General features: G+C 37.2%; 1 protein-coding gene across 1 annotated transcript in view; it reads left to right on the forward strand.

Annotated features, from left to right (window-relative positions):
- LOC114660799 (uncharacterized) overlaps nucleotides 1–17,441 on the forward strand; it is a 53,627-nt gene that overhangs the window by 23,165 nt on the left and 13,021 nt on the right. The window contains exons 4-5 of the mRNA XM_028813705.2: nucleotides 1,723–2,097; nucleotides 2,284–2,444. Of these exons, the coding sequence (XP_028669538.1) occupies nucleotides 1,723–2,097; nucleotides 2,284–2,444 (536 nt within the window). The remainder of the gene's footprint in view (nucleotides 1–1,722; nucleotides 2,098–2,283; nucleotides 2,445–17,441) is intronic.

The following is a 17,441-nucleotide window of genomic DNA, read 5'->3' on the forward strand; positions in this document are numbered from 1 at the left end:
ACCCCTGATTAGTTGCATAGGTCATTCCCTAGTCTCGCATATCAATAAGATCATCTTCAACCATATTTTGAGGTTTCTTAAATGTGGCAGCCAAGTTCTTCATTTTCTTTACAGGGAAAATGAATGAGTCCTAAACATAACATCTAGTATACTGCAATTTTTCAGAATCAGTGTGAGAAAAATGCCTGTCTCATTTGACTCTAAATCCCTTTCACTCTCCTTTCTGAGTCTGCTCACATGTCTCAGTCTGAACTGTAACATAAGATTAGCATCTTACATTTGCCCTGCAGTTTTAGTTTTCTTTTGAGGCTTTCTATACTGCACACCTTTGTGATTGACATGTTTTCCTTCACCTTGCAAGTGAGGATTTAGCCTTTTCAGATGAGCACTGTAATCACTGAAGAATGCCTAATTTGTTTTCCAGAGCTTGTTTTTCAATTCTGAAATTTGTTGAAGAGTTTTTACCGACTTTTCACCAACTTCGCCATATCACTTCATTTTGTACAACTAGGCTCATCAAGTAATGACATAAATCGCAATGTAATAGTGACTGATTTAGAATAAAGTTGGTCATTTTAAACACAGTGTCAATTACCCTTGTGAGGTGTTCTTCAGATAATTTACCGCTTTAAGCTTGTGCTTACCTGTCATTGGAGGAGCACCATCTTTTGTGACTAAGAAAAAGGTCGTCAGTACTACATTCTACATTCATGTGTTTCAAACTTTATGAACTGCCACATCCTCACCATAAGTTCTGCTGTGAATCCATTTCAAATATAGTATCTATTTTAATATTTCAAAGGCTTCGGAGTTGGAGTCATTGTACAGTTTTGTATTTAGTTTGGCTGTACAATGTCTCCAACATGTACAGGCTGCAGTGTTATGTTTGTGTGTTTAGATTACACGGTCAAGTTAGTAAGTTAGTTGTTAAGTTATGTGATAGTTCTATATTTAGTGAGTATAATCTATTGTTAAGTTTTGCTTTGAGAGTTATCGCAGTGCTCAGCATCTGCAATTGGTGAGGAACAATGCGCAAAAATTAAATAGTTTGTATTATTGAATTGTATTTCTGAGGTGGCAATGGTAGATTTGCCATCTAGCTTACTTGTGTTGTGTTTATATATTGTATTTATCCCATTTATTGACAACCATTGGATGCCCAACCTACCTGGAAGTGCTCTTTGAGATGCCTCTCCCAAAAGTTCTTCCATTTTTTTCTCCCTGCAAGGAGTTTTTTTTTCTGTCTTTTAAGGGGGTGAATGCTGAGGAGCTGTCAAAAAACAGGGCTTATTAAAGCACATTGAGACATTTCTTGTGTAATTTTGGGCTATACAAGAAATAAACTGTTGTTGTTAGTGCAGTGGCATAGGCAATATTAGCTTTTAGCTGTATTGACATGGTCTCATACATTTATATATTCTGTTGTGTCACTGTATCATTGCTGTTTGTCATGCCAGCTCTTAGATTCTTGTTGCTCATATCCTAAATCACTGTTATATGGCTTGCTATGCTTATCCAATTGCCACAATATTTCAGATGTAGCTAGCATGACAACCTGGGGCACAAGTAAACTACCCTGCGTAGTGTTCTGCTAAAATATGGCTGATTTCTTCAGTAAAATTAATTGAAGGCTCATTCTGTTTGACCCAAGAGGTAATTACAGTATATGTATGATGATACAGGCACTATCAGCAATGTAAAACTTGTTCTTGCATTTTGTAGTTGCAGGACAAGACAAAGTACTCCCCATCCCTATAAAAGAGGAAGCTTCTGAACAAGAGCTTGTCCATGTGAAAGAGGAAAAAACTGAGAATGAACCTCTCAGTCTCAAAAATGAGGTTCATGAATTGTTGACTGGCAGTATTAAACAAGAACTGACAGACCTAGTATTCAGTGAGGACTCAGAATTTGAATTTCCACGGCATGCTGATGATTCCTCAGAATGTATTGATGAAGAGCAGCAGGGGGCAAGCTCAAGTTCCATTCCTGAGGACCAAGTGTCAAGTGGTGGCTTGGCCGTCCTTTACAGCGATGTGAATTCAGAAGAGAACCCTACCAATATCAACAGAGTGGATGAAAATTCATCTTCTATGATCTGTAAGGATACATAACTGATAGCAAGTTTTAAGGGTGGTGTAGGAGTGTGGTGAGTGACTGACAAATAGGCATTTAGATGTCTGTTTCTGTCAGATGTAATGATTAATTATTATAGCTGCAAAGAGCAGAAGTGTAAAACAACATATTTCAAAAGCTAGTTAACAATTAATGTCTTTTTTTTCTCAGCAAAGAACACTTCCTTCCCCTGCCCTCATTGTAAGACTTGCTTCACTGGTGAACACTATCTTGAAAGGCACGTAAAGAAAACGCACAGAGAGCAGTACCTGGAGCTACTGCGTAACCGAACAGGTGGTGCTGCCAAGACATCTGGTAATGCATCTTCCTCGGTGAGTGGACTAGCTTACTTATAACACTGGGATGTACTTATGATCATTTGAAATATCTAGGTACGATAGCAGTAAACCATGGTTTGTGGCATGATTTATTGTATATTAATACATTAAATGTTTTTGCATAACTTCCCCCACTGTATACGGCTATTTACCAAATTTACAGTCAATCCATATCTAGATGTACTGATTTTCAGTGAACAAATTTTTAAAGGATATCCATCAAATATGCCATATCCTGCTCTCTAGTAAGAGCAATTTGTATTTAGAAACAGTACACTTGTCAAAAAACATATATATATATATAAATATAAATATATGTATATATATACTGTATATATATATATATATATATATATATATATATATATATATATATATATATATATATATATATATATACAGGTGCTGGTCATAAAATTAGAATATCATGACAAAGTTGATTTATTTCAGTAATTCCATTCAAAAAGTGAAACTTGTATATTAGATTCATTCATTACACACAGACTGATGTATTTCAAATGTTTATTTCTTTTAATGTTGATGATTATAACTGACAACTAATGAAAGTCCCAAATTCAGTATCTCGGAAAATTAGAATATCAATTAAGACCAATGCAAAAAAAGGATTTTTAGAAATGTTGGCCAACTGAAAGGTATGAACATGAAAAGTATGAGCATGTACAGCATTCAATATTTAGTTAATAATAATAATAATTCATTACATTTATATAGCGCTTTTCTCAGTACTCAAAGCGCTATCCACACAGGGAGGAACCAGGAAGCGAACCCACAATCTTCCACAGTCTCCTTACTGCAAAGCAGCAGCACTACCACTGTGCCACCTGTGAGGACACAGTTGGGGCTCCTTTGGCCTGGATTACTGCAGCAAAGCGGCGTGGCATGGAGTCAATCAGTCTGTGGCACTGCTTAGGTGTTATGAGAGCCCATGTTGCTCTGATAGTGGCCTTCAGGTCTTCTGAATTGTTGGGTCTGGCGTATTGCATCTTCCTCTTCACAATACCCCATAGATTTTCTATGGGGTTAAGGTCAGGCGAATTTGCTGGCCAATCAAGAACAGGGATACCATGGTCCTTAAACCAGGTACTGGTAGCTTTGGCACTGTGTGCAGGTGCCAGGTCCTGTTGGAAAATGAAATCTGCATCTCCATAAAGTTCATCAGCAGCAGGAAGCATGAAGTGCTCTAAAACTTCCTGGTAGACGGCTGCGTTGACCTTGGACCTCAGAAAACACAATGGACCAACACCAGCAGATGACATGGCACCCCAAACCTTCACTGACTGTGGAAACTTTACACTGGACCTCACACAACGTGGATTCTGTGCCTCTCCTCTCTTCCACCAGACTCTGGGACCTTGATTTCCAAAGGAAATGCAAAATTTACTTTCATAAGAGAACATAACTTTGGACCACTCAGCAGCAGTCCAGTCCTTTTTGTCTTTAGCCCAGGCGAGACGCTTCTGACGCTGTCTCTTGTTCAAGAGTGGCTTGACACAAGGAATGCGACAGCTGAAACCCATGTCTTGCATACGTCTGTGCGTGGTGGTTCTTGAAGCACTGACTCCAGCTGCAGTCCACTCTTTGTGAATCTCCCCCACAAATTTTGAATGGGTTTTGTTTCACAATCCTCTCCAGGGTGCGGTTATCCCTATTGCTTGTACACTTTTTTCTAGCACATCTTTGTCCTTCCCTTCGCCTCTGTATTAATGTGCTTGGACACAGAGCTCTGTGAACAGCCAGCCTCTTTAGCAATGACCTTTTGTGTCTTGCCCTCCTTGTGCAAGGTGTCAATGGTCGTCTTTTGGACAACTGTCAAGTCAGCAGTCTTCCCCATGATTGTGTAGCCTACAGAACTAGAATGAGAGACCATTTAAAGGCTTTTGCAGGTGTTTTGAGTTAATTAGCTGATTAGAGTGTGGCACCAGGTGTCTTCAATATTGAACCTTTTCACAATATTCTAATTTTCCGAGATACAGAATTTGGGACTTTCATTAGTTGTCAGTTGTAATCATCAACATTAAAAGAAATAAACATTTGAAATACATCAGTCTGTGTGTAATGAATGAATCTAATATACAAGTTTCACTTTTTGAATGGAATTACTGAAATAAATGAACTTTGTCATGATATTCTAGTTTTTTGACCAGCACCTGTGTGTATATATATATATATATATATATATATATATATATATATATATATATATATATAGTGGTGTGTGGCCGGCTAAATATTCCGGCCCTCACCCCCAGGCCGCCAGGTGGAGCTCTCCCAACAGTGTGGACGTTCCCCGAATTCCAGCAGGGCCTCACGGACTTTGTAGTTTATATGCACAGCCCTTCTGGATACTGTGGGGAGGCTGCCTGACTCTTACTTGCCCTATAACCCGGAGGTGCGTCATGATCACATGACAAGAGGAAACGACGTGCTTCCGGGTTGAAGAAAGGAGCTTTTTGTCCGACCCGGAAGTGTTCATGATCACATGGACAGAAGGGAGAAGCACTTCCAGGTCAGGGACTATATAAAGGACTCTGGGAAACCAGTACACTGAGCTGAGCTGGGAGGAAGGGTGGCAAAGTGGGAGTGTGGAGGATTGATTATTGTAGTGTTTATTGATTTATGAGTATTGTGGAGTAGAGGGTGCTTTGTGCACATTATTGTCTAAATAAAAGTAATATTTGGACTTTTACCTGGTGTCTGGAGTTGAGTCAGAGGGTTCAAGAGGACGACAGGGGTCTCAAACTGCGACAATATATATATATATATATATATATATATATATATATATATATATATATATAAATCATTCCAAATATCTGTAGTCCTTAAGTGTGTAGTAAGTTACATTTAATGATGTGCCCTGTGAGCAGGTCAAGGGATTCATGTTATAAAAAAGGACTTCAAAATATAATATTTAGTAAAGTATTTCAGTGAAAATATTTTTTTGATTTTGATCATATATAATGCCTTTTTCTTCAAACATGTTTTCTAATGATCTAAGTATCATATTGTTCTAACACAAAAAGAAATAAAAACTTTTCTTGGGATGCATATGATCATGATTTATCATGGTTTATCTTTGATGCCCAAAACTCTGTATAATGAACTACTATAGTCATTTATAGGTTTGATTCATTTTCCTGTGTAATTATCACAGGAAGTTGGAAACAGCATTAAACTCATCAAAATCAAGTCTTGTCTTAACTGACTAGAGATATTCAGGATTCGTCCTGGCCCTGTAAAACCTGGAAAGTCATGAAAAATTAACAAGCCAAAATCTAATACTAGGTAGTCCTTGAAATTTTACAAATATTTAAATGGTACCTAAAAGTAATGTAAAACATTAAAGTGAAATCCAATAATCACACATCATGAGATAAAACATCTGATTTTTCATAAACAAAACCCCCACATCTTGCATTATTATCACCTTGTGTTGTATTCTGTCTGTGAGTGTACACGCAAACTGGTATAGATATGTAGTAGCCATTAGCCTGCACATTGAATTATTAGTGTTAAGTTAGTGTTAAGTAATATATAGTTAGCAAGGCAAATTACAATGTGTAAATTAGACTTGTCACTGTGACTTACTGAGCCGTCTAAATGCCAGGAAAGTGCGTGTTTAAATTGAAATGGCTAAAAAGTCCTAAATATAAAGATTAGCTTCAGCAAGACAAATCAAATAAGCATATGGCTGGACGCCGTTACTGAGGAAGTTTAACATTGGGAATTTGGATGAGTCTACTTTCAAATGCCATATGAAAGGAAGTAAACATGGTGAACTGAAGAAGAGCAAAGAAGCCAGTAATTTTGTTAAGAATTTTTGTAGCCTTTTTGTGGGGCTATTGTCACACCTGCCCACTGCATCAGCAAGCTATTAAAGTGCCAGTGGATTTGCCCACACTTTTGAGAGCTATAATTGGTCTAGTGATACTTCTATGATACCACCATCTTTGTCTTCATATTTGACTAAAGTGAATGTCTGAAATTGTCTGGTTGTTAAATGTGTTGGACAAGCATTTTTCATAAACTTTATGCAAAGATGTGGGTAACCTTTTTCAGGAAGTGTTTCCTGATAGTGAGATAGCAAAGTAATTTACTCGTGTGTAACACAAATGTGCCTACTTACCTTGTTATGGACTTGTACAGTAATATATTTTAAGTCAATTCTCATTCAACATGTGACTAGAGCTAATATGTATATGCTCCTTTATAATGAGAGCCTAAATCAGAAATCGCAGCATAAACAAATAGATGTTCATGTTCAGATGTGCGAAGGAGATCATTACAAGATCAGTACAAGGTATTTTGGTTCTCAGTTCATGGGCCATAAAGAACTCTGACACAATGCTATGGCATTTTAATGAGTGTGTGGAGAATCTTATCCTGCATCATCCGTGGCAAGTATTAATGGATGGCTCTAAAGAAATTTGGAAATCTGTTGGTTCATTATAAGAGCAACTGAAATCAAATTGTGATTTCATGCTATTGAACATCAGAATCTGTAGACTCCATGCTAATAATGGTACTTTCAGGGCAGGATTTCTCAATGTTAAATGGAAGATATCAGATCTGCTATTCTCCTTGTACCAGTTATGTAGTGACACACCTGCAACGAGAAAAGACTACTGTATGCCAAGGCATGCAGAACCACGGATTTTAAGTTTTCCCTTAATTTTTGTCAACATAGGTGGTTAGAGAATATTCCTTTCTTCAAGAGAGCATTCAAAATTCTGCCTAATGTGAAGACTTATCTTTCACAAATAAGTGGGAAGACATTCAAAGAACCAAACACTGCACCATATTAGAAGGTAAAAGAAATAAGTAAAGATCCCATGGTAACAGGCAAAGGTAACTTTTTCCACTTTGTAGCCAAGCAAATAACCCCACATTCCAAACAGATGCACCTATGATACCATTTCTGTATGAGGATATGCATTGTTTGCTGAGAGGTTTAATGCAGTGATTTATTAAGGCACAGATAATGATGGAAGCTCAAACTCTGTTGCAGCTGATGATGTGTTATGGTGATATGAAAAGAATTGATGCTGGATTTGTTGCAGATGATCTTTTGAAGCAACTGCTGTTAGAAGGTAAAATTAGTGAACAATGAGAGGTGCAGTTTAAAATGGACTGTAGAAATTTCTTCAGTGTACTGGTAAGCATGCTTCTCGAGAAAGTGCTAGCCAAGTGCACCTTTGTCTGTGTTTGAGCCACGACTCGTGGCTTCTAATTGGAAGACGTGTAGAGGTTGTATGAAAAAGATCTTAAAAGTCCCAGCAGATGCCAAGAAAGTGAACCTAGCCAAATGTGATGACATTTTGCGTAGTTTATTGATTTCAGTTGACACTTTGATTACATCTTGCCTGAAGAAGGGGCCTGAGTTGCCTCGAAAGCTTACATATTGTAATCTTTTTAGTTAGCCAATAAAAGGTGTCATTTTGCTTGACTTTTCTCTACATTCATAATGGCTAACATGGTACAACACCCTAGTACTAGAATCTCATGAGAATTCACAGACTTTTAGTTAAGTGACAGAGTGGATATTCTGTTTCATTAAAATATGGCTAATGATACCAAATATTATACGTTATTGTCTGTATGCCAGTCTGTTGCTTCTCTCACACAGACAGGCCAGTGTGGACTTTCTGTTAATAAGGAACCCAAGATCTACACAATTTCTTTTACAGAACAGTGCATTATTGTTGATCATATTTGCTCTGTTGGGGGAGTACTCAAGGTGAACATTACTAATGAAGTCATACATGTTGTGCTAAGAAGGTAGCAACAATAAAACAACCCCCAATGGATTACTAAATCCAGTAGCCTAAGAAGGACAGCAAAGAAAGAACAGAGTGAACTTGAAAGTGTTAAGCAGAGAATTAAGGACAAAGTGATGAAATCCAAGTGAGGTAGAGCAGCTCAAAATCTAATCAGTTAATAATTTGAAATTACATATTGTGCACACCAAGGGCCGGCCCAGCTCATGGCGGATGCAAAGGTTGCTAGTCACACAGGCACCGTAGGCGGCAATTGAAAAAGGTGCATTTATTTATTATTATACAGTGCATCCGGAAAATATTCACAGCGCATCACTTTTTCCACATTTTGTTAATGTCACAGCCTTATTCCAAAATGGATTAAATTCATTTTTTCCTCAGAATTCTACACACAACATCCCATAATGACAACGTGAAAAAAGTTTACTTGAGGTTTTTGCAAATGTATTCAAAATAAAAAAACTGAGAAATCACATGTACGTAAGTATTCACAGCCTTTGCTCAATACTTTGTCGATGCACCTTTGCAAGCAATTACAGCCTCAAGTCTTTTTGAATTAGATGCCACAAGCTTGGCACACCTATCCTTGGCCAATTTCACCCATTCCTCTTAGCAGCACCTCTCAAGCTCCATCAGGTTGGATGGGAAGTGTCTGTGCACAGCCATTTTAAGATCTCTCCAGAGATGTTCAATCGGATTCAAGTCTGGGCTCTGGCTGGGCCACTCAAGGACATTCACAGAGTTGTCCTGAAGCCACTCCTTTGATATCTTGGCTGTATGCTTAGGGTAGTTGTCCTGCTGAAAGATGAACCGTCGCCCCAGTCTGAGGTCAAAAGCGCTCTGGAGCAGGTATTCATCCAGGATGTCTCTGTACATTGCAGTCTATCTTTCCCTTTATCCTGACTAGTCTCCCAGTTCCTGCCACTGAAAAACATCCCCACAGCATGATGCTGCCACCACCATGCTTCACTGTAGGGATGGTATTGGCCTGGTGATGAGCGGTGCCTGGTTTCCTCCAAACGTGACTCCTGGCATTCACACCAAAGAGTTCAATCTTTGTCTCATCAGACCAGAGAATTTTCTTTCTCATGGTCTGAGAGTCCTTCAGGTGCCTTTTGGCAAACTCCAGGCGGGCTTCCATGTGCCTTTTACATACAGGCCTGATTGGTGGATTGCTGCAGAGATGGTTGTCCTTCTGGAAGGTTCTCCTCTCTCCACAGAGGACCTCTGGAGCTCTGACAGAGTGACCATCGGGTTCTTGGTCACCTCCCTGACTAAGGCCCTTCTCCCCCGATCACTCAGTTTAGATGGCCGGCCAGCTCTAGGAAGAGTCGTGGTGGTTTCGAACTTCTTCCACTTACGGATTATGGAGGCCACTGTGCTCATTGAGACCTTCAAAGCAGCAGACATTTTTCTGTAACCTTCCCCAGATTTGTGCCTCGAGACAGTCCTGTCTCGGAGGTCTACAGACAATTCCTTTGACTTCATGCTTGGTTTGTGCTCTGACATGAACTGTCAACTGTGGGACCTTATATAGACAGGTGTGTGCCTTTCCAAATCATGTCCAATCAACTGAATTTACCACAGGTGGACTCCAATTAAGCTGCAGAAACATCTCAGGGATGATCAGGGGAAACAGGATGCACCTGAGCTCAATTTTGAGCTTCATGGCAAAGGCTGTGAATACTTATGTACATGTGCTTTCTCAATTTTTTTATTTTTAATAAATTTGCAAAACTCTCAAGTAAACTTTTTTCACGTTGTCATTATGGGGTGTTGTATGTAGAATTCTGAGGAAAAAAATGAATTTAATCCATTTTGGAATAAGGCTGTGACATAACAAAATGTGGAAAAAGTGATGCACTGTGAATACTTTCCGGATGCACTGTATATATTTCAGACATTTAAATTAGTACTAAAGGCTCTATGGGTGATAAACGTTGGGGAGATACGGAGAAAGATGAAGCTCCTTTTGTTTGCAATGAATTAAACTTTTATCATATTAAATGCCAGTGGTTACACAGTGGCTGAGCTGTTTCAGTTCTCTGGTTTGCTTCAATTCCACTTCTTGATCTTGGAGTGCTCCTGTTCTGTGACTTTACTTCTGTCTCGCCTACCCCACTATCATCTATCACTGTTATCTCAGATATGTCTATGGGGACCAAGCCTTAGTGAGTTCATGATTCCTGATCCAGTTTCCATTGTCTGTAAGAAATTGTACAGCTCTGATATTTAATTCTAGCAATTTTTTCTGATGGAGACAAAGTGGCGCAGTAGTTAGCATTGCAGACTCACAAATCATGTCACATTTTTAGCTACATTAATTGGTCCAGCATAGAAAGCAGATGCCTCCCTTGCCCTTATGTACACTTTAAAGACTGTTGCACAATGCACTCAAAACTAGTTAAGGTTCTCCTACTCCTTTGACTTTAAAAAATAATGCCAAACTGACGTTCCCAGACACATTTTTGATTTTACCAAACTCCACAGGCTTCACTCATGTCCGTGATTTCATTTAAAGCTGTTGCAAGTTCATGCAGTATTCGTGGATGCCTTTCCCAAAGTATACCTTGGACTTTTCATCACAACAATATACTACCTCAAATATGCCCAAATTATTTTTTGTCATCATTAATTTGTCTAATAAGTATTGTTCGCTAGCACCCCATTATTTGTGCTATAACGTGTTTTGTTTGAAAATAGCCCTTAAACAAAACATGATTTTTCATTGATTCCTTTGTATGTTTTGCTTGCGCACACCAAAGTTTTGGCACAAACTGACTCTGTGCACTCCACATATAAAATGGTACATTGTCCAGAAAATGGCATATTAGCAAATTTAGCAAAGCAAATTTATATGTAGAATTTTAGTTTTTGTCAAGCAGCACAAGTGCTCACAAATGTTACTTTAACCTAAAAGGTTTTTTATATTGGTGGATAAGTTAATACTGTATATGTCTAAATTATTAGCCTTGTTTTATGTGTACATGCTGCAGTGCTTATCTTTTTTTAACCTTCACTCATCCCTCATATCACTCATGCCTCAAACACAACAGTGACCAAAGGCCTGTCACTGCCACTGCTGGGATACTGATCAAATGCAAAGCAAGAATACCTCAACAGAGACTAAGGGCCCATCACTGCCCCTGGGTCACTTCTCCTAAAAGGGCTATCGTTCAGAATACCTTAGCAAATGTCAATAGCTGCTTCGAGAGCTGTACTTCTTCTAGGATTCACAGATGTGGCACTTCACACCCAGATAGCTGCCTTAGGAAGGGCTGTACAAATAATCTTAACGGAATTCAAGGGCTTGTTTGAAAGACTTGCCAAGAAACATCACACTGTACTTGAATCACTATCCCAGAAAGAATTTAACCTGGATGAACACAGCTCTATATTAACACTCATTAGTTATTGATAAATGTCAGTAAATAACAAGACAACTTCAGTGAGGTAATGTTCAAGTTTTACTTAAATCATTTATTCCATTTATAGAAAAAAATGCCAGAAATATTAGATATTAAAAACTTCCAACCTTAACGATTCAAATCACAGTCACACAGCAAGCTTCATATCAGGTGGTGGCTTTAGTTGTTGCAGTCTTCTTAAGCCAGGTGTGATACTTGTGAGTGCTGGGACAGTAGATGGCAAACAGAACTGTCTTCTCTCTATTATGATGTCTCTGAAAAATGCTTTCAAAATCTTAACCTTTATAGGGTGGCTTTGATGGCTGTTTTGTATAAGATCTTGCATTAGTCAAAACTGGACCACTGATAAGTTCCCATAGTCTGGTTCATGGTTTAGTGAGATTACTTTAAGCTAGTTATAAGAAACATATTGACTTACAGTGTCCCAAGCCTCAGTGCCACATCGCCTTACAAGCATATACATACTGGTTAGTTTATTTCAGCTTATACCTATACCTATCCTGTTACTTTAAGCTAGTTATAAGAAACATATTGACTTACAGTGTCCCAAGCCTCAGTGCCACATCGCCTTACAAGCATATACATACTGGTTAGTTTATTTCAGCTTATCTATTGCACAGGCACATGAGCAGCTAATGGGTTAATGTGAGCACAGCTAAAACTGAAGAGTGAGAAATATAAATAAAGAAAAGGTACTTCTGTTGTAAGCAGAGGTGAAAACATTGAAAAGCATATGGAGGATCACTCAAAGACTGGAATGCTTGGTGTTGCATATCAGTTTATCTTGGGTTGGTCAGTACCCTCAGGATTTGACTTTGGATGGAGAAAACAAGAAAAAAGGTATTCAACCAACATTGTCCATGTTTAGTTACTTCAGGTTGTCTTAATATAACCCAATATGTGAAAAATCAAGAGGTGGCTGATTAAAATGTTTTTTTCATTTTTTAGATGTATCTTTTGTATTTCCAGGCATCTACAGCTTGCGTTTAATCAAAAAATGTCATGAAATAGTATGTTTGAAACAAAAACAAAGTATCTTGAACCATTATGTTCAGAGAGCTTTGCCAAGTTCCGCATGCTACTTAATTAAAGGAAAAGGCTTTGTTTTGATGATAGGATTAGTATACTATGGAAATTGTTTTAATTTGAACATAAATTGTATTAATATAATAGACATTGTATGAAAGTTTGAACAGTATTTTCTGTTTTTTGATATATTGAAATGTATTATATTTTTGTAACATCTGAACATCTATTCTGTTTTTGTCATTAAGGCTTTAACAGGTATTTATCAGCTATGTTTTTAAACATTGCAGAATCATTCAGCACACTTAAGTAGATAAATCATAAATTCTACACATTTTGATCTTTAAATGCAACAATCCATCTATCTGGGTCATGATAGTCCAAATTAGTGCCGTGGCTGATGTGGAAGCATCACATTTAAGGTAGAAATCAATGTTATAAAGAATAAAATTAAAAAACATAAAAACATGTTTCTGTTATAACACATAAGAAGGGATCACATGCCAGAGGGTCGGCATGTACAGTATGTTTACACACCTTCGCTGGAGACAGTTATTGGCGCCAAATAGCAGTAAATTCCACTGAAGTGCTTTAGACAGGCATTATATCTGCATGTGCCATGACTAATCATAATGTAACGTGAGGTGATGATACCTAGTGTAAGGGGCCTGGGATATTTTGTTGCAAAAATGTAACTGTCTATCCAATTACAGTATGTTGTTATTTGTAGTTATAATTTGTAAACAAATTATGTATACTTGCTAAAGGAGCCAAATAAGAACTGTGCACACTCCACTTCTCTAGGAACACTGCACAAGCTTTTTGAGACTATTCACAGATTACATTGTCAAAGGGTGGAATGTAATAATAGGTTTGAAGTGTGCCACTGTAATCTGTGAAGTTTATTTCAAAGCCATTAAAAAGCTGACTGGGTGAAAATGGCTAGGAAGATGGACATAAACATGTGAAAAGAAAACCCAGGCAGGCTATTTTAAAATGCTGATGCTTGCTAAATCAATATATGGTCAGAATGACCAAGGGCCACTGTTTGCAGAAGCCATGAGTGACTAGAACAGGGGAAGGTGTTATTTGGGCACAATCTAGAAATAACATAGACAGCCCAGATGGCAGTTTCCCCATACCTGGCAAGATTCATAAGAAATTCTTTGAATATATAAATATGTGAGTGTTTATAATGGTTGGATCCATCATGAAGCCAGAAGCCGTATCCATGCTACTGAACACCCTACTGGACAGGGCTCATTTAGCAGTCAGCATTCCCCATTGAAAAAACTGAATGATGACTGTATGTTCCATTGGCTTTCCTCTGGCCTGGATATGAATGTATAAATAATCATGCATTGTATTTTCAGGGTGGAAGCTACATTTTGAAGCAAGTTAAATGCATATATCTCTTTTTGTACCATATTGCTCTCGTCTGATTATTTCCACCATGGTTACTAAAGGGATATGTATGGCTTAAGTCTGTTCTGCAGAACACAATCCCAGAGAACAAGCACCCCCTGCTGGATACAGCTTTTGAAATATTTTTTCACAGCTTTAAACAATCAACAAAGAAAGGCTTTCTGAAAAAACTCTTATTTCAAATTATGATAACTTCATGCAAGTGTGGTTGAACGAGAAGCAACTTGCAGGGGATAGCGTAAGCGAGCCGATCATAAGCGAGAAAGCCAGGAAGATTCATGGCGATTTGCTGGAAAAAAAATCCTTCTTCGAGTGGCAAAGGTGAGGAATTTAAAGCCAGTAGAGGATGGTTTGAAAAGTTTTGCAAGAGAAGTGGCATTTATTTTTTTTTCCTGTGCTTAAAACTCATAAAAAAGTGTTTACAGTGAGCGGTTCGTAAGGGTCTAGCGCATACTCTTGCAATGTTAGTTTTCTCTGTTGTTCAAGGTTTTCTCAGTGTTATTCAATGTTTTTACATTTAGTTTACTATTACACTGTGCATTCTATGATATGATTAACTATTTTTGTGCTTAAAAAATATATATTTACATACAGTTCGTATGGTCTGGAACGGATTAATTGTATTTACATACAATCTTATGGGGAAATTATGTTCGGGTCACGACCAAATCGTGTCTGCAAAGTGCATGATTCAAAACAATGGTCATAAGTAAAGATGGACACTGAAGGTGAAATGCGTGCAAAGCCAGCTGGAATGTACCGGATGTTTTTGATTTAGCACATTTTTTTCTAAGCAACTTCGGTGTTGTATACAAAAAAGTATTAGCTGAGGAAAGAGGAATAATACAAAGGTACAAATAACATAATTTGCACTTGTGGAATCTATTTCAGTATTTTCTTAAGAGAAAAAAAATGTTTTGAAAGTGCAGCTAGAGAATCCATAAGCAGACAGATTGTACAGATAAACATGGCTCTTACTAGTGTTCAACCCAGAGATGTCAAGTCATCATTTTGTTCTGTGGATCTGAGAATGGCATTATAAAATTAAAGACCAAATGGAATGACACATAAAGTGTGGTGGGGAAAGACTAACCATGCAATGTGGCATCTGGCAGTTGTAGGAAATATCCGTGACCAAAGCAAGGGCACCATATGATACTTAGGAAACATGCCTGAGCATTTCAAACAAAAGCATCATTATAGCACATAAAACCAAAAGTTACATGCTTGCCTCATTAGGAAAATGATAAAAAGGGAGAAAGCAAATTTTTGTAAATCTAATACAGTAAAATAATAAAATATTTTGAAATATATTTGTACAGAGTGACTTTATTTATACTTGTCTTTCTTAATAAATGAAGCTTAACATCAAAATGAACTCAAAATAGTGCAGTGTCAATATGTTATGTTCAAAGTGAATGATGAGTTTTCTTTATAATAGTTTTTTGACATGATAGTTGATGTATAAAGCAGAGTATATAGAGTGAAAATAATGTGAGATTTGAGTAACATGAGATTTTTTCATCAATATTTTTGATAATATTTGCTGTTGTCTAGCCTGTTGTATCAGTGGAAATACGAGATTAAAATTTTTTCTCACCCATCATTACAAACAAGTAGCATATAGCATAGGTAAGTAACATATAAAAATATATCATTTTTGGGTGCTATGTACCTTTAAAGTAGAACTAAGTTTACATATAATCAGTATTTATCAATATGTACCATTCTCTGCTACCAGACATTTAATGTGTAACATGCCTTTGAAAATTTTTAAGACCAAGGTTGTTTCCCATGTAGCCTTCTGTGCTCAAGGCTAAGGTGGATAGGGATATGTTTTTCTCTGCATATCTTCTAGGGCTGTTTAGTCTTTTTTGTAGTGTGGTGACCAAAAGTACACACAGCACTCCATATGTAATCTCACTACTATGTTTCAGAGGTTAAGCTTTTGCAACATAGCAAAATTTAAGTAAAGTGAAGGGGGCTGAATACTTTCTGAATCCGCTGTATATTAGTTTATATATGTTTCATGCAATATAATCTTAATATTTTATTTGCCTTTCTGATTTCTTCTGTGCATTGCCTGGAGACAGCGGAGGTTGATAGTGCTGTTTCAATGTTAACTTTAAAATCTGTTTCTGTGGTGGCTTCTTGTAGGTCTTTGCAATCTATCTTTTATTTAACTTTAATGTTCAGATACCTGCATGTAGGGTTCACTTGGCTAATCAAACATATATGAGTATACCAAATTTATACAAAAAGTGTAATTACTCTTACAGTTCAATTATTATCTACAAGGTTATTGCTTCTTGATTTTGAAATATGAAGTATTATGGGAATCATTGATTTAGAAAATGGCTTGTAAACGATAACCAAAATATTTCAAAGAAACAATGTGTATTGTATTTATTTTGAACTTATGTAATTGTTTTACAGTGTTTCAACTATAAATAAGTGAGTGTAGTGTTTCACAGTTGAAAAATTGTATGTAAATCATTTTTTGGGGTAATTTTGAGAAATTATGTGAAATGAAACTTTGCTATTTTACCCCTCAATAGCTTTACTGCATATATCGTTGAATAAATAATTGGCAATGACAGCATTAAGCAGAAGGAGTATTTTTCTTCAGCCTAACCACTTAGTGTACTAAAAGTAGATACTGTAACTTTTGGGTGGAGTGGGGAGTTGGCAATGATTTAGGTGATTGATGTTCAGATTATCAATATTCTACTGTTCTTATGATTCAGCTGACAGGCTTGTACTTTAGATTCACATCTTAGCCACTTGGCAACATTGGGTGTTACTGTTTATACAATATATTTAGTAATAATTTTATCTTATTTCTAGAAGTCATTATAGTTTTAATAAAAGAAGAGCAACATAATGTTATAGGTGAAGGAGTCATTGCTTTTGCTTTTATACAATTAAAGTAAGGGATTTTGTTTATGTCTTCTTTGGATGTGTTCCTCTCTAAATGTCCTGTGACTTGTTAGGACATTTAACTTACAAAATTCCCCTTTGGTAGGAAGAAGGGTAGACCAACATACAACTTTATAAGCCAACAAGTCAGGAGATAGTTTATGGTAAAGAGCCTTTTGTGGTTAACCTTAACTGGCATCGTGCATAATTTTCAATGTTAGCAGAAGTACTCTTGCATTACATTTGCAATAGAGAAAATGTGAAAAGGGAACTGTTGATGACTGTACCATGAAGTGAAAAAACTGTTGATGACAGATGTTGACACCATGGAGCATTCAGAAGACTCACTTGATGCTACCTGTGAAAGGGATGAGGGTAAGTGAGCTTTATATACC

Source organism: Erpetoichthys calabaricus, chromosome 11, assembly GCF_900747795.2.
Source record: "Erpetoichthys calabaricus chromosome 11, fErpCal1.3, whole genome shotgun sequence".
Lineage (NCBI taxonomy): Eukaryota > Metazoa > Chordata > Cladistia > Polypteriformes > Polypteridae > Erpetoichthys > Erpetoichthys calabaricus.